At 43.3% G+C, this 16032-nt stretch overlaps 1 protein-coding gene across 1 annotated transcript in view; it reads right to left on the reverse strand.

The window, feature by feature from the left end:
- RANBP10 (RAN binding protein 10) overlaps window positions 1–16032 on the reverse strand; it is a 55499-nt gene that overhangs the window by 11401 nt on the left and 28066 nt on the right. The window contains exons 5-7 of the mRNA XM_084813207.1: window positions 12803–12825; window positions 5603–5787; window positions 4012–4124 (exon numbers count right to left, since the gene is read on the reverse strand). Of these exons, the coding sequence (XP_084669333.1) occupies window positions 4012–4124; window positions 5603–5787; window positions 12803–12825 (321 nt within the window). The remainder of the gene's footprint in view (window positions 1–4011; window positions 4125–5602; window positions 5788–12802; window positions 12826–16032) is intronic.

The raw sequence follows: 16032 nt of genomic DNA on the forward strand, positions 1-16032 counted from the left end.
TGATTCAAAGCCAATCTATCCTCAACCAGAAGCAGGGTTTTTTCTCTGGGGGCCTCCATTCTTTGACACTCCCTCCCTTTGGAGGTTCAGCCAACACAGCTTTCTCTTTTTTGCAAGGGAGTAAAAATTTACTTTTTTCACTGTGCCTTTGGGGATTACATTAAGTTGTTGCTATTTTGCCAATTCAGATGCTCCCATTTTGATTGTCTGACAGTTGCTGCTATTGGATTAGAATTTCTTTGCAACCATTTTCTAGAAGTATCCTATTTATTTAGCATAATTATGTGCCACCTTTCTACCTGACAGGGCCCCAAGGCAGCTGATAAGCACCCAGTTCACATGAAATAGCAAAATGTGGGTTAATTGACCTAAGGTTTGCCACGCTCGTGCGGGAGAGAGTGGGTGCGCTGCTGCAGCACGTCAGCCACTTCCACTTTGAATCAACATCCTACGACTGGCCAGGCTGTAGGCTGTTGAGCATGATGGGCGAACCTGGAGTGCTGGTTTGTTTAGGGGCTAAACAACCCAGAGGTTAACCCATGGTTTGTTGTGGAGTTAACTGCTGGTTGTTTTGCCCCTAAACAGTGCTTCAGGTTCACATATCATGTTCAAAAAACCTACAAGCTACTCAGATGATTGTATGTTGTTGATTAAATGTGGAAGTAAGGAGTGCATGGGGGGCATTGCACTCACTCAGTCCTGATCATGAATGGCAAATTGTGGGTTAATTAACCCACAGTTTACTGTTACATGCGAATCAGGTCTACAAGTGAGGACCAACACAATACATTTCTTTAAAAGGTAGTGGTGACTTATGAAAGCTCTGGATGGATATGATGATGGAAAATGTCTACTCCCCAGGCCTCAGATCCTGGTGGTGCTTGTGGTGTGGCTATTTCAACTGCTGCTCTTTGATTGTTCCATGGAGACCACAGGAGAGAATCCCCCCTGCCCCACTGTGTGCTACCTGGCAACCAGAGCCAGGTAGCACCAGATGTTTTTGTCCCTGGGAGGGCAGGGCATCTCCTCACATGGGCCAACTGGACAAACTGCAGCTCCTGGCTCTTCCTGACTGAGCATGTGGGTCATGATGAAGGTTCTGACAATGACAGAAAATGTCCAGTTCTTTAGATGCTACTGGCAGTGTAGCTGTTTTCTTAAATATATTTCAGATTTAGTGTTGTTTTAGACTTGATGGCGGAGATGTAGGTGGTATTCTGGTCTATGAGGATTCTGCCGAACAGTTGAGTGCCAGTACTGGGTGTTTGTATCTGGTCTTAGATGCCTGGGAGAGATTAGGAATGCTGCTCCTGTACTCATCACCCAGATGCTTAACAATCTCCCTACCTTAGCTGGTAGAAGTGGCCTCGGATTTGGTGTTGAGGACCCCCAGGCTGTTGGTCTTGGGGGGCTCTGACATGATGCTGCCTTGTCAAGGCCGTAAAGGACTTCATGGCTGCTATGACAGTCACAGGGTTGACCCAAAATGTGCTTGGCTCTAACATGGCAGGTCATGCCCTAAATCTGGTGTTATTGACTGGACAGGAAGGTGATCTGTAAGTGGGGGAAGTGTTACTAATTCCTGTCACAGACAGATCATGTCCTGGTGAGGTTTAGACTTAGGTGGCACCATAGAAAGCCATTTAAGAGGATTCATCCCTGGAGGCTGATGGATTTCAAAGAGTCCTCGGGGAATTTATGGTCGGTGTGGCAGGCACTCTGAGACACTGAGATATCCTAGGCCATAAACGTGTTAGTCCCTAGGTTTCTTCTCCCACTGAATAGAGCCCAGTCAGCTCCAGGATGCTGGGGCAGAAAAAGAAAAGAAAAAAAGATGGGATGGCAATGAGAACACAGGAGGAAATCTCAAGGTGTGTCTGACCAAGCACAAGTTAAAGCTAACCATAGAACCCACACTGTGGCAGCTGCACTTTTTTACCACCACAGTGCTGTCCCCTCACAGTGCTGTCCAGTGAAATTCCAAAAACCATACTAGCATTAATACCATTGTTAGGCCAACTCAAAGGTCTCAAAAATATGATTCCAAGTGATATAGGACCTTCTTCAAACTGATTCCCAGGATGATCTTAGGGAACCCTTGGTGGCCCACTACAAGTTCTTTGTTAAGCACTTTGAGGAGAATTGTCATGTATACCTTGACTTGGATGCCATTGAGGGCAGTCCTGATTCAGGACATGCCTCGGGTTCTGTCTCGTCATTGTCGTTCAGATCAATTTTGGTTGTTGCAGCTTGAGGATAAGATGCTTGACAATGCTTATTGGCTCAACCCTTGCACAGTCTGGCGTCATATGACATCTTGCAAAGGAGAGACTGCCTGGGTCTAGGAGATGGTTAGCATTTGCACTTTAATCTTTCACTTTTATGGTTTTATTCTTTTAGTTTTTCTAATCCATCCAGAGAATGTGTTATTGGGCTACTAAAAATATAACAAACAAATAAATTGTGCTACGAAGTTGCACAATATTCTATCTTGCATGCTGTTTAACATCTACAAGAAACCGCTATGGGGCGTTATTCAGGGATTTGGGGGAATGTGTCATCAGTATGCTATTTTTCATCTGACTTCAGTGATGTGGTAGAGTCAGTAATGGATTATATAAGGGCTAATAAACTGAAGCTCAGTTCAGGCAAAACACAGGCCACTGTTGGTGGGATGGCTCTTCTGACCCACAGTTAGCATTCATCTCATTCTAAATGGGCTTGCACTCCCCCTTGAGGAGCAGGTTGCAGCTCAGGAATGCTGTTCTACCTGGCCTTTGCTGTCTAGCATCTAGGGCATGAATTTCCTTTCACCAACTTAGGTTGATGTGCCAGCTGCACCCTCTTGAGCAGAAAGAGTCCGGCCAAATGCTCTAGTAAAACATCAAGATTAGGCTAACACTGTACATGGGTTTTCTTTTGAAGACTACTCAAATTGGTACAAACTACCGGTGCTGCTAGATTGATGTTCCATGGAGCTAGTTCTAGTCAATGTTAAAACATTCAAATGGCTTCTGGTAAATTTCTGGACATATCTGAAAGTGTTAGTTTTTAACCTTCAAAGCCATCTTTTATAACTTGGGGCCTGAGTATATAAAGGACCACCTACTGCCATATGAACCTGCCCAATTAGGATAACCTTCAGAGGCCTTTCTCTGGATGCTCCTGCCTTCAGAGGTTGGATGGGTGGTGACCAGAGGTAGGAAATTCTCTGTGGTGGTCCCCCAGTTCTGGAATTGCCTCTCTAGGGAGGCAACCCTGATGAGTGTTCAATGCCAGGTAAAAACAGTTTTCTTTGTCCAAGTTTTTGATTGAACAGTGATACTGATTTGTTTGCTAATGTTATATAGTTATAAGCTGTTTCTTGTTCTTTTATTGATTTTATTAAAGTGTAAATGTTCCATTTTATAGCTACTTTAATGTTTTAACATTTTATATGGAAGCTACACCAGAAATTTGTTAAGAGGGTGAGGTTTAAATATATCTACATGCCTGAAATAATTTTTTTCCTGTAAACTGCCTTAGCAGCCATTATTGCAGAAAGATGGTCCATGAATATAGTAAATAAAAAATCCAGCAGCTGGAAGAAGAGATGGTGCCCAGTGCTAAAAATTTTGCATGAAGACATCAGAGGAAGGACTGCATACACTCTGCACTAAAAAGCAAGTAGTTCAAATTATTTGTAAAGGAAACTCAAGGACAATATGCAAGGTAAAGTCAGACAGATCAGATAAGATCTGTTTTCTTGAGAGTGGGTTATCTGGCTTCTAATACCATCAGAGATTTTTGTTTGGGAGTGGCAGAATGAAGGAAAGAATGATGAGATGTTGGAGGACAGGGCCATAGCAGTGGAACAGAGCATGCAGAGCGGGCCTTTGATGTTCTTCCTCCTGACCACTTCCATTTGGCATCTGAGTACGTAGACTTCGGACTTATGTCTCGCTGTAGGCAGGCAGAGTTGTCTGCACAAGACTTTTGGAAAAGCAACAGAAGTTTCAAGAATACACTTACTTTGCCTGTTCTTTATGGAGATCTGCTCTTCCTGGATTGTACTCTCCGTCACCCTGGCAAAGGCAGTCGCTGTAGCACAGTACCCGTGATGCACCAGATAGGAGGAGACCATACTGGGAAACATAAAAAGGGATGGATACAATAGGCATCATTGTCACCACAGATCCACAACAACCTTGGAAAAAATATCTCTGGGAGGATCATGTTAATGTGAGGTCAGTTTGGTGTATCCTAGAGTTGTCTTCTCTGCGCTTCCTACTGTGAAAATAAGACACTGCCTTTGCGGTGAACAAAGGCATACTAGGAAAGGAAGGGCAGGCAGTACTCCTGTGACATTCACACAGACAGACACCACAGGAGTTCAGCTCTTAAAAGGGAAGAGTCTGTAATATCTGTTCCTTCTTTGCTTTAACTCCTTTCTGGAGTTCGAGAGCATTAAGGGCTTGAAGTATTATCATGGTGAAGGAACCTTGAATGAATGCTGCTGCAAAAAATATCAGCATCTCTGCAGAGAAGTGTCCAAAAACATAGTGTATTAATATAAGTGAACAGCAATGTTGCTGGGCCAATTTAGTGAAAAACTGGGGTGCTTCCAGACTGAGAGTTCCTAGCGCTACCAATCAAAAGACATTATACAGCTATTCCATCTTTTCCTCAATTGATTCTCTGGAGAAAGAAAAAGGATGGAAGAAGCAGTAGGAAAACATGGGAGTCTTAAAAATGGAAGACAACTATATCTGCAGTCCTGGATCCAAGGAAAACTCTGTTAATGAGGCAGACCGATGGCATGATGAAAGCCTCATCTGGAAGCACTAGTCATAAACCATGAAATACACTGCCTGCTCCATTGAGGCCCTTCGCTGTCCTACAAGTCTATCTAACTCTTTCTGAAAGCCAGACACAATATTAGGTTAATCGGTGTTGTAAACCACCCTAAAACGTTTTAATTGAAGGCCAGTGGAAAAACCTTTAAATAAATAAAAAAATCCCAAGGCAATAGATTATAGAAGGGGGTGAGTATTAAAACGGGCTGCTTGTTGATTTTGTCAAGCTTAATTTATAATCTAGATTCTAGATTTTCTCTTTTACAGGAAGCAGGAATAATCAGATTTTCATCACTACTACCATTCTGCTCAGGAGCGATATCTGTATAATACCTTACTTTCTCTTATTTCTTCCTGGGACACGGATAACTAAAGTTGTTATCCTTCTCCAAATCATTGTATCTTCTCTTCACATCTGGATCCCTCAGATGGTAGTGATTTGTCCCCAGAGGGGCTAAAAAAATGGTCAAGTCAAGCAGGTTTCTAAAAGCAGCACATCACTCGGGGATCGCTACCGAAGATCAGGCCTGTACGGTTGATGTTTTCAAACACAACTAACAGCAAAACAGGTGCAGGGCAAGCAGCCAGCAAATTTCTTCCTCCTTCCCATTAAAGAACCTAACCAACACCACATCGCTCATCAGGCACAAAGGAGACCAACATAACGGAAGAGGGGTGGGGAATGTACCTTTTATCACAGGCAATTCTACAGCAAGTGTTGGTTTAAATTAAGCTTCAAGTTGAAAGAAATCAAAGCTCCCACTCACTTCTGCAGCATGGCTTGCCATTCACCTAGCCGGTCACCTATGGGAAACCTCTTAATGGTGCCCTGAATCTTTGCTCGCCACTCTCTCATATAATCTTCAATGTCGAACACAAAAGGCTGCTGCCCAAAGTTGGCATCCACTATCTCTCCAGGCGTCTGGAGCCCCACAGTAGGATACAGATTGGCCTGCCAAAGGAAGAAACCCAAGTTAAAACCCTGGGCCCTTTATGGAAGAAAGCAAAAACATAAATTTCTCTCTAATCTTCTCAGAGGAAGCTTGAATGAAGCCTCTGGGACAGACAGATGTGATGGATACTGTGCACAAAGCACATCATGGAGAACAATTTGTAAGGAACCAAGTCTAGGTACAAACAACATTTTTTACATAGAATTGAGAGTTTTTGGATCTTTTGTGACTTCCAACAATAGTTTAGGGGTGAAAGAGAAAAATTAAACACACAGACAATTGTAAAGAGATTGCACATTTCTCCAGGGCTCTTCAGTCTTCCTAGAAACAGACAGTAGAAATGAAGCAGATCATGGTATAAAGTGCACTCTCCCCAAAGACAGTCACAGAAAGTGTTCCAATAATTTGTCAAGGCTGAACTGAATATTCTCCATTTGCTCCAAAGCCTCCAAAACTACCCCTTGCCTTTATGCTATTTTAGCCAGTTACCTGTGGGAAATACACTTTGTAAATACACACTGACACACCTTTGGGAAAGAAACAAGCACTTTGTGGGGTAGGCCTTCAAGGGCACCCCAGTTAGGAGAAAGGGAAGGCTGCTTAGAAAGAAAAGCTGATAAAGAGAACTGGAAGAGAACTGCTTCCAGCACTTGGAAGCAGGCAAGATTTTCTAGTTCAACCCAAATGGAAATCCACAGTCACAGGTGACCTTTTAAATATCCTACAGAAATCAAAGGTCGCTCCACAAGCAGAGGAATAACACATCAGGAACTATGAGGAAGTAGCCTTACTTGCTATCACATGGCCTAAAGCAGCCTTCCCCAACCTTATAGGCCAAAACATCTGGAGGGCACAACTCCCATCATCCCTGAGCATTGGCCATGCCAGCAGGGGCTAATGGGAGTTGTAAGCCAAAATATCTAGAGGGAGCCATGATGGGGAAGGCCGGCCTGAAGTATACCAGAGCTACAAGACAAGACCTCAAGTGCTTTGGAAGACACTATTTCACCCATATTTACATTTCCTTTCCAAGAAGTCATGCCAGTCAGTGAATACCGGTACTCTTCACAGGTTGGGGTTCCAGCCTACATACTCATTCACTTTCCCATTTACTCGCTCTAATCACTTACAGTTGGCCTTCTATGGAGTTTGTCCACATTTCTGTGCAGTATTCCCAATCTTCATTCAGAAACGCTCGTGGTGCTGTTTTGGTTTTGCAGACTAGAAGTTGCTAAGGCATCCATTTCTTGAATGCCCTTTCTCTCTTGAATCCAGTACTCCAACAGTGCACACTAAGGAATTTTCCTGACTCTAAAACCCACTTTTAGACACACAATTAGTAGTATTTATATTTCCTTGGGACTAACGTTACAAACCCTGGAGTGCTGCAGCTATTGGAACATAACATCATCACTAATAAAACTAGAACCCATGCAGTTACCATCACCTGTATTAGGGTTAAGCTATGATTAAGCACCCTCTGAAATCAAGTGACTTCCTGGAAATATTGTGATGTAAGAACATAAGACGAGCCATGCTGGATCAGACCAAGGGTCCATCTAGTCCAGCATTCTGTTCACACAGGGGCCGACCAGCTGCCCACAGGAAACCCACAAGCAGGACCCTAGTGCATCAGCACCCTCCTGCCCACGTTCCCCAGCAACTGGTGTACTCACTGTCTCTGGTAGTGGCGGTAGCATATAGCCATCATAATTAGTAGCCACCGATAGCCTTCTGCTCCAGGAATTTGTCTAAACCCCTTTTAAAGCCATCCAAATTGGTGGCCATCACTATGTCTTGTGGTAGCAAATTCCATAGTTTGACTAGGCGCTGTGTGAAGAAGTACTTTCATTTATCTGTCCTGAATCTCCCACCAATGAACTTCATGGGATAACCCTGAGTTATTATAAGAGAGGGAGAAAGTATTTTCAGTTTGTCTCCCTATCCACATTCTTCAAACAATGAATAATTTTGTATATCTCTATCATGTCTCCCCTTACCCTCCTTTTTTCCAAGCTGAACTATCCCAGCAGTTGTAACCTTCCCTCATAGGGGAGATGCTCCAGCCCCTTGATCATTTTAGTTGCTCTCTTCTGCACTTTTTCCAGCTCTACAGTATCTTTTTTTTTAGGTGCAATGACCAGAACTATACATAGTATTCTAAGTGTGGTCACACCATATAAGGGCAGTATGATATTGGCAGTTTCATTCTCAATTCCTTTCCTAATTATGCCTAACATAGAGTTTGCCTTTTTTACAGCAGTCATACACTGGGTTGACATTTTCCTCAAGATGTCCACCCCAACCCCAAGATCTCTTTCTTGATTGGTAACTGCTAGCTCAGATCCCATCAGGTCAATCTTGAAGCTGGGATTTTTTGCCCCAACGTGCATCACTTTACACTTGCTTACATTGAACTGCATTTGCCATTTAGATGCCCATTCTCCCAGTTGGTAGAGATCCTTTCGGGGCTCCTCACAATCCCTTTTTGTTTTAACCACCCTAAATAATTTTGTGACATTGGCAAACTTGGCAACTTCACTGCTCACTCCTAATTCCAGATCATTTATGAAGAAGGTGAAAAGCATTGGTCCTAATACAGATCCCTGTAATAATACAGATCCCTGTGTATTATCTGTATCCCACTATTTACTTCCCTCCATTGGGAGAATTTACCATTTATTCCTACTCTCTGCTTTCTGTTCTTTAACCAGTTACTGATCCATAAGAGGACCTGGCCTCTTATTCCATGACTGCTATGTTTGCTCAGGAGTCTTTGGTGAGGGACTTTGTCAAAAGCCTTTTGGAAGTCCAAGTAAACGATGTCTACCGGATCACTCTTATGTCTTTGGCATACACGCTTCACCTTTTTCCAATAAGAAATATTTTCAGTTTGGAACTGCATTACTTTTCACACCACCAGGGGGGAGCAAGACCATTGAGCTTTTGCTGAACGGATGTGGCCCCAGCTTCTGTACAGCCTATCCAGACATGTATAACGTGGGGATGAGGATGATATTAAAAGATAGGGAAAGGGTACCCTATTCAGCATGGCATCAGTTTCAGAACAGAACAAAAGATTACATCTGACTGGGTCAGTCTACCAGTTACTCACAGGATGGTTTTAATCCAAAGTCTTTCCTGGCACTACTCAAGAGAAGACAATATTTTTCCTGTCTCCTTCACTGCTGATTTTGAATTCAAGTGATATTATAGCAATGGAGCTCACCAGAAAATAAATTCACTGTCACCTGCAACACACAGTTAAGAACAGGTGTGAAGAATTGAAGCTCCAAAGAATTGGCAGGTCTGGCTTGTGGGGTGCAATAGAGACCCTGCAGCTATCTTGAAGAGACCTGTATAAGTGGAATCAAGAAGTCCAGTGTACAGGCAGAAGGGAGGTTGAAGAGCTAAAACAATAAGATTTGGGCAACACTCTTTCAAACAAGAGAATGACTGCAATGAGAAGGTTGATGTACTGGGGAGGATTACATAAAGAGCAGCTTGAAGTTCGAGAGACTGGAGATCAAGGACTTTTCTTGCTATTAAACAGTAACGGAAAGAAGAGTTCTCACGTAGCAGACTGTCATTATGCCTATGAGGTGCACATAAGTGTAAGTCAAGTTTAATGTAGGCAAAGTTGCCACAGACTTGCAGACAACTGCACAAAAGGTCTTGTTAACATAGGAGAAGCATTCTCAACTATGCACTGACTTAATTTCTGTTCCACTGCAGAAGTCAATATGTCCTAGCTCTGGAACATGTGGAAGACCATGTGCACTAACCAACTTCATCATCTAGAAGATGGAGCAGTCTATTCTTTCATCCAGAACCCTTGTGGAGAAGGGGCTGGCCAAAGGGAAGAATATAAAAGATCAGCATGACACAGTATATGGGCAGGTTGAGTACCAATTTTTAGATGCACTGCAAGACATGGAAGCAAATCAGGGAGAGAACTAGCCAGGGCAGTGACATGCTAGAAAACAGAGAAGTACCTTAAAAGTGATAGTGAACACTGCAATAATCTAATCTTGCATTTACAAGGAGGCCTTGTTTCTCCACTGGTCCTTGGACTGATCACTGGGGCTCTTCACACAACACACAGACCCACACTCACTGGTTGATGTGGGTTGTTCGTTGAACTGTGGGTTATGTTGTCTGAATGCAGGCAGGTTGGCTTGTTAACCATGAAGTGTGGCTTATTTTCTCAAACAAGCCACCTTAAGAACCCATGGTTTGTTGTTGGATTGTTCAAGGTGGTTAATAAGCCATACCGCATGGTTAACAAGCCACCCTGGCTTTATTCAGACAACACGATAACCCACCCTGCAGAAAACATGCTGCAACAACATGCTAACCCATGATTCAACAAACAACCCGTGGTTCAACCACTGAGTGTGGGTTAGTGTGTTATGTGAACAGCCCCATTAACTCTTTCTGAAAGAAACAAATGCTACATACAAATAATCTGAAAAGCAGATCACAGGTCTGAATGCAGCAGCAGACAGAGCAGAGAAATAACCAGATTGATAATAGCAATGAAAACCTCATCTCCTTGGCCTCCAAAATAAATCATGGTATCAACAGCTAGAAAATGCTTCTCTGGTATATCCTGGACATCTGCCTTATATTTATGTAACAGTTCTTAAATCTTCACTCATAAGGGGGTGGGCGGGGAATAAGAAAGGAATCATTATTGCATATAGCAAGACAAACACCCACTCCATGTACAAACACAGGCAGAAACAGAAGGCCTCAAAGATTTTGTTTGTCAATATTCATGACCCAGCAAAGTGGACTGCAATTCAGTTATATCCAAAGATTTCAAGCCAGAAAGGACCCAGAAGGTTTCTTCCTTGCTTTGCCTTTCAAGAAACTTTAAAATATTAAAAATTGTTTTCTTATGCCATCTACAAACTCAAACTTCTATTTGGTATTGCAACACTTGCATATGCTCAACCTATGTCATCAATGGTTCTGGTCTCTGTCTGTTCCTTCCACAGGATTTGTAAAATGTTCTTTCAGCCTGTGATCTACTCACTTTTTAGGGGCTTGTTCTGCATTCAAGGGCTACTTATTACATGGCATTTTATACTCGGGTGCTGATGCGAAAGTACAAAATATATGCATTATATTGGGCTTGAAAAGTGCATGGTGATATGTTTCTGCTTTTCCCTTTATCAAAGACATGAGCGGTATACAAGATCACCTCACTGTGTATTTTTAAAGAGGAAAGCAATTGACACAAACATACTGGCCTGGTTCACACGTAACGACAACCCAGAGTATGGCTTGAGTCAGGGGCGGTGCCTGTCAAAAGGCAGCACAGCCCTGCCCCCAACGCCACTCTCCCATGAAAAACACAAGTAAACAACTTAAGTTTGGCTGAAGCATGGCATCGTGTGCCGGCTGCTGCTGTGGGACCAGGAAAGAAAATCACATCATTTTGGCAACTGCACATGCCTAATCTGGCATTTTCCCTGTGTGGGGAAACCCTTCCTGGAGAGCATGCTCCCCCATCAGCCACCATTTTAAAATGCAAATTAGCCCTCATCACAGGGATTGACAGGGGCAGCCAATCAGAAAGAACCCCTTCCCTCCCAAGGGCTGCTGCAGCACTTGAGCCTTGTCTCCCACCCACTCGCCTTTCAGAGCAAGAGAAGCCAGTTCAGATAGGGTTATCCTAATTTTATTTAAGCGCCCAGAGCCTCAATTCAGATTGAGGCCACAGTGCTCTGGAAGGGGGGGGAATCTCCCTCCCCCCATTTTCGTCATGAAATTCCACCCCTCACACGAGGGTTTAAAAGAAGAAAAGCCTCCATTGGAGTTTTTTCCCCACTTGATTTAATCCAGCGGCGGCGGGAAGTCTGCTGCTTTAAATATATGTCCTGAAAGGCCATTTCTCATGCTTGTGTGGTGGGAATTAAAAAAATATCAATTTAGGATACTTTGGGTGCCTGTGTATTTTTAAAAGTCAATTTAGCGTGCTGGGGATGCTTGGGGATTTTTACAATTTGGTGACCCTTTGGCTTCACCTTTTATACTTGCTTTTTGCCCCTCCGGCCTCATTAGCCACCAGCTGCCACTGGGATGAGTATGGGTTAAGTTGTGGGTTGTCATTACATGTGAACTCTGCCCTATGGTTTAACTATAGCGCAGGGTTAAATCATAGCACAGGGTTTGTACATAATGACAACCCATGACTAAACAACAACCCACAATGCAATGACAACCCATACTCAGGGTTGTTGCTACGTGTGAACCAGGTCAGAGTGTTTCCATCTGAACCAACACACGTGTATTTTGTAATCCATACCGGCATTCATGTACAAAGCACCAGAGAACAAACAGCCCTCAGAGGACTATCTCTCTCAAAATCCCCCTGAAAGGGGTCAAGTGGTCTTGCATCTTTGCTCGAGCTGAAAAGGACAGCATGACTTGATTCACCAGGACCATTAAGGTCAGTTGCTGGATTTCACTTCAACCAATGAACCCAAGAGACAAAGAACTGCCTGGATCGCAGAAGTAGTTTGTATGGCACAAATAGAACGGAACATTCCAGAACTTGGGAATTCCCCATTGTGTCTTTAGAGAATGTACATTGCTTAACAATTCACTAACTTAAGCTATTTTTAGTTTGCTTGAGGCAGCCAAGATGAACATAAAAGTCTTGTTTTATTTTAGGCTCAGGTTTTGTTTTGCTTCTTTTAAAGAAGCAGGCCATATTCCTGCAAAACTATTAAAATCGCTAAAGGTCTTCCAAAGTTTTAATTGTTATGTTAATGATTTAGTTTCCCAGTAAATCCTAGGAAAAGCCTGATAATTACCAGCACTCTTTCTGAATCTAGTTTCTCTGAGAAACTTCCCAACCCTGACTGCAATGCAAGCAAGCCTTCCTAATACTAACCACTTCCAGATGGCACGGCAAAGAGAAGACGTTAGTACATCCCAGTCACTTTCCCCCTCCCTTCAATTGGCATATTTCATTAAAATACTGAAAATAGTTGTACTTACAGGGAGGTCTGTAAAGGCTATACCTGTGGGGGGAAAAATATTAGAATTAAGACAAAGGATTTTTCCCCATTTGCCTACAACTTTAACTTGTTACACATACTACAAGTTATCATCAGATTCCAGGCTGGGCCTAGTAGAAGCAATGTGCAAGTGTGAAGCAGGGTCTCCCGTGCATTCCCATCTCCTGTGACCATCAAGAAGCCTCACGGTGCAATACTATGCCGGCTTACTCAAAAGTATATCTTACTGTGTTCAGTATGTCTTACTCCCTCGTAAGTGTATATAGGATTGCAGCCTATGTTCCTCAGATTAATGTTCAACATAGGCCCAAATTAGAGCTTTCACAAAGAGGTTTAATTCATTATTCACTATCAGAACACGTTGAGTTGCCAATATATTCTCAGATACAGACCCACACCTGATTCTCAACATACATGGCCGCCATGAGAACTACACCAGAGTGAAGGGGTTTTGTGTCGAAAGAACACACACTGAGGAGCAGAGCTAGGACTTCTCCTGCACAGGAAATCCTATTAAACTAAGGAGAGGGTTTACTTCCAGAGCTTTAAAAAATGGTTTTTCGGAGTGATTTCTTTGGTGTTTGTTCCTTTAAGGGAATGCTACAGAAAGGAGATGCAGAAATGTGTGTGTGCATGGATACCTGAACAACCAACAGTGTGCTGATAGGAGGGAGCCAGAGCTGCACAAGAGGAGAATGTCTCTGTTGTGCATATAACTGCAGAAATGCTTCAAGATGCCACACAGAGCATCGAAGGAAGCTAAGTTGAGGCAGGAGGAGAAAAAATGCATCCCTACAGATGGCTGCAGCGAAACAAACGTGCTGGCAGAGTTGCCCCCCTTCAAACTGCAGCAGACAGCAAATCAAAAAGTTGGCACACCAGCTGGGCCAGAACCTTTTCTCCCTGTTTCATATTTGTAAGTTTTATGTGGAGGAGCAGCATTCAGAACTGGACAGCTTCTGAATGCTGTCCCCCCCCATCTGCTGTAGAAAATGGTCCTGCCCCTTCTGCTTCCTCAGCACTCCCACTTCATTCTCTTGCATGAGTAGAAGAGACTTTCTCAGTCTCTCCTGTAAGGAGAAGACGAACACACACACACGTGCGCATACTTTGTACTCTTCAAAATCCAAGTTTTTGGATTTGCTTCTTTAATATATATGTCGGAATGTCAGAATCAAGGGCTAAAGTGTAGGAGAAGATATGGTAAATGCAACTCAAGGCGTGGGAAGTCCACCCCTTCTAGTTTAAGATGTTAGCTAAAAAGAGGTGGATGCAATCATTACTTTCTCTGCTCAAGGAAGCCTGGGTGCCTGCAACTGCACTTGTGCATATTCATCCTGCTATCTAGGCTTTTCCCTTTCCACCCACTGCCACATCCTTCACTGACAAAGTTTACATTTTAAGCTCCTTGGGGCAGGGACCTACCTCATTTTTCTTACTGTCTTAAATGCCATGAACATGGATGGTGCTTCATAAATCCAATTTAAAAAAAGCAATCACCACCATTCAACAGTTTAATACCTTTTCTTAAAATGAAAGCTAAGAAACTTCACATGAGAATGTAGAGATCCATTATTTTAAGAGAAATGTGTCACTCTGGAACAGTTTTGAGGCATGTACACTTCCACTCTCCAGTGTGGGGTGGGCAAACTGCGGCCTTCTGCCTAAGTTCAAACGCTCTCTGCAAGTGATTAGTTGAGACTTCTGGCAAGAGGAATCAGTGCCTCCTCTGGGAGCCTGTTGTGAGGAGAGGGGAAGTGGTGGTGTCATATAAAAAAAAAGAAATAGGGTGGCAGAAAGAAAGAGCAGGGGTGGCCTTGCCCACTTTTGGCTCTGGCCCTGCCCACTGCTGGAATCTGTCCACACAGGACTGACAAAAGACTCCCCAACACTGCGTTAGAGATAAATGGAAACCAGCTGATTCCCTCCACAATTAAAAGAGTGTCTTAATCATTCAAGCCACACTAAGAAGGTCATTGTAACAAGAGGGTACAACCGTAACACCGGAAACAGTTCTGAGATTATCAGGTTTCAAGCTACTTGTATAGGGCAGATTCTGCAGACATGCAGGGACCTACATTATACCCCCTACAGCGTCCTCTATTCAGAGAAACCCCACAGCAAAAGGTATTAACCATCAGGTTGCACATTGCACTTCTCACAGATGCCTTCAAAGTACACATACAGAAAAGCTTTTTGTGCCCTTAATGAAGCAACACCCATGAGCCATTTCTGTCCTATGGAAAGTCCGCTGACAGTGCATTGCAGATTTTAAGACAGGCTTTAACAGGACATACAGGTACTTGTGGAGAAGGGAAGCAAAGTTAAGTTTCTGGCACTAACATAGGACATTCTACGTAACAGCCATTTTATTCTGTCCTGGTAAGATCAGGTACCCCTTCATGGATCACTGCCTTGTTGTGGCGAAGGGGCTTGCATAACTCAGTGAAGCCATAAGCTATGCCGTGCAGGGCCACCCAAGACGGACAGGTCATGGCAGAGAGTTCTGACAAAATGTGGTCCACTGGAGAAGGAAATGGCAACCCACTCCAGTATTCTTGCCAAGAAAACCCCATGGAACGTATCACAAGGCTAAAAGAGATGACGCTGGAAGATGAGCCCCTCAGGTCGGAAGGTGTCCAATATACTACTGGGGAAGAGCAGAGGGTATTTCCAAGTAGCGCCAGAAAGAGTGAAGCAGCTGGGCCAAAGCCAAAAGGACACTCAGCTGTGGATGTGTCTGGTGGTGAAAAGAAAATCCGATGCTGTAAAGAACAATATTGTTTAGGAACCTGGAATGTCAGATCAATGAATCAAGGTAAGCTGGAGGTGGTCAAACATGAGATGGCAAGATTGAACATTGACATCTTAGGAATCAGTGAACTCAAATGGACAGGCATGGAAGAATTTAATTCAGGTGACCATCATATCTACTATTGTGGGCAAGAATCCCTTAGAAGAAATGGAGTAGCACTCATAGTCAACAAAAGGGTGGGAAAAGCAGTACTGGGGTACAATCTTAAAAATGATAGAATGATCTCAGTACGAATCCAAGGCAAACCATTCAACATCACAGTAATTCAAGTCTATGCCCCAACCACTGATGCGAAGAAGCTGAGGTTGATTGGTTCTATGAAGACCTACAACACCTTCTAGAACTAACACCAAAAAAAGATGTCCTCTTCATCATAGGGGATTGGAATGCTAAAG

Source organism: Heloderma suspectum, chromosome 8, assembly GCF_057233095.1.
Source record: "Heloderma suspectum isolate Gila_16-S chromosome 8, 16-S_ref, whole genome shotgun sequence".
Classification (NCBI taxonomy): Eukaryota; Metazoa; Chordata; class Lepidosauria; order Squamata; family Helodermatidae; genus Heloderma; species Heloderma suspectum.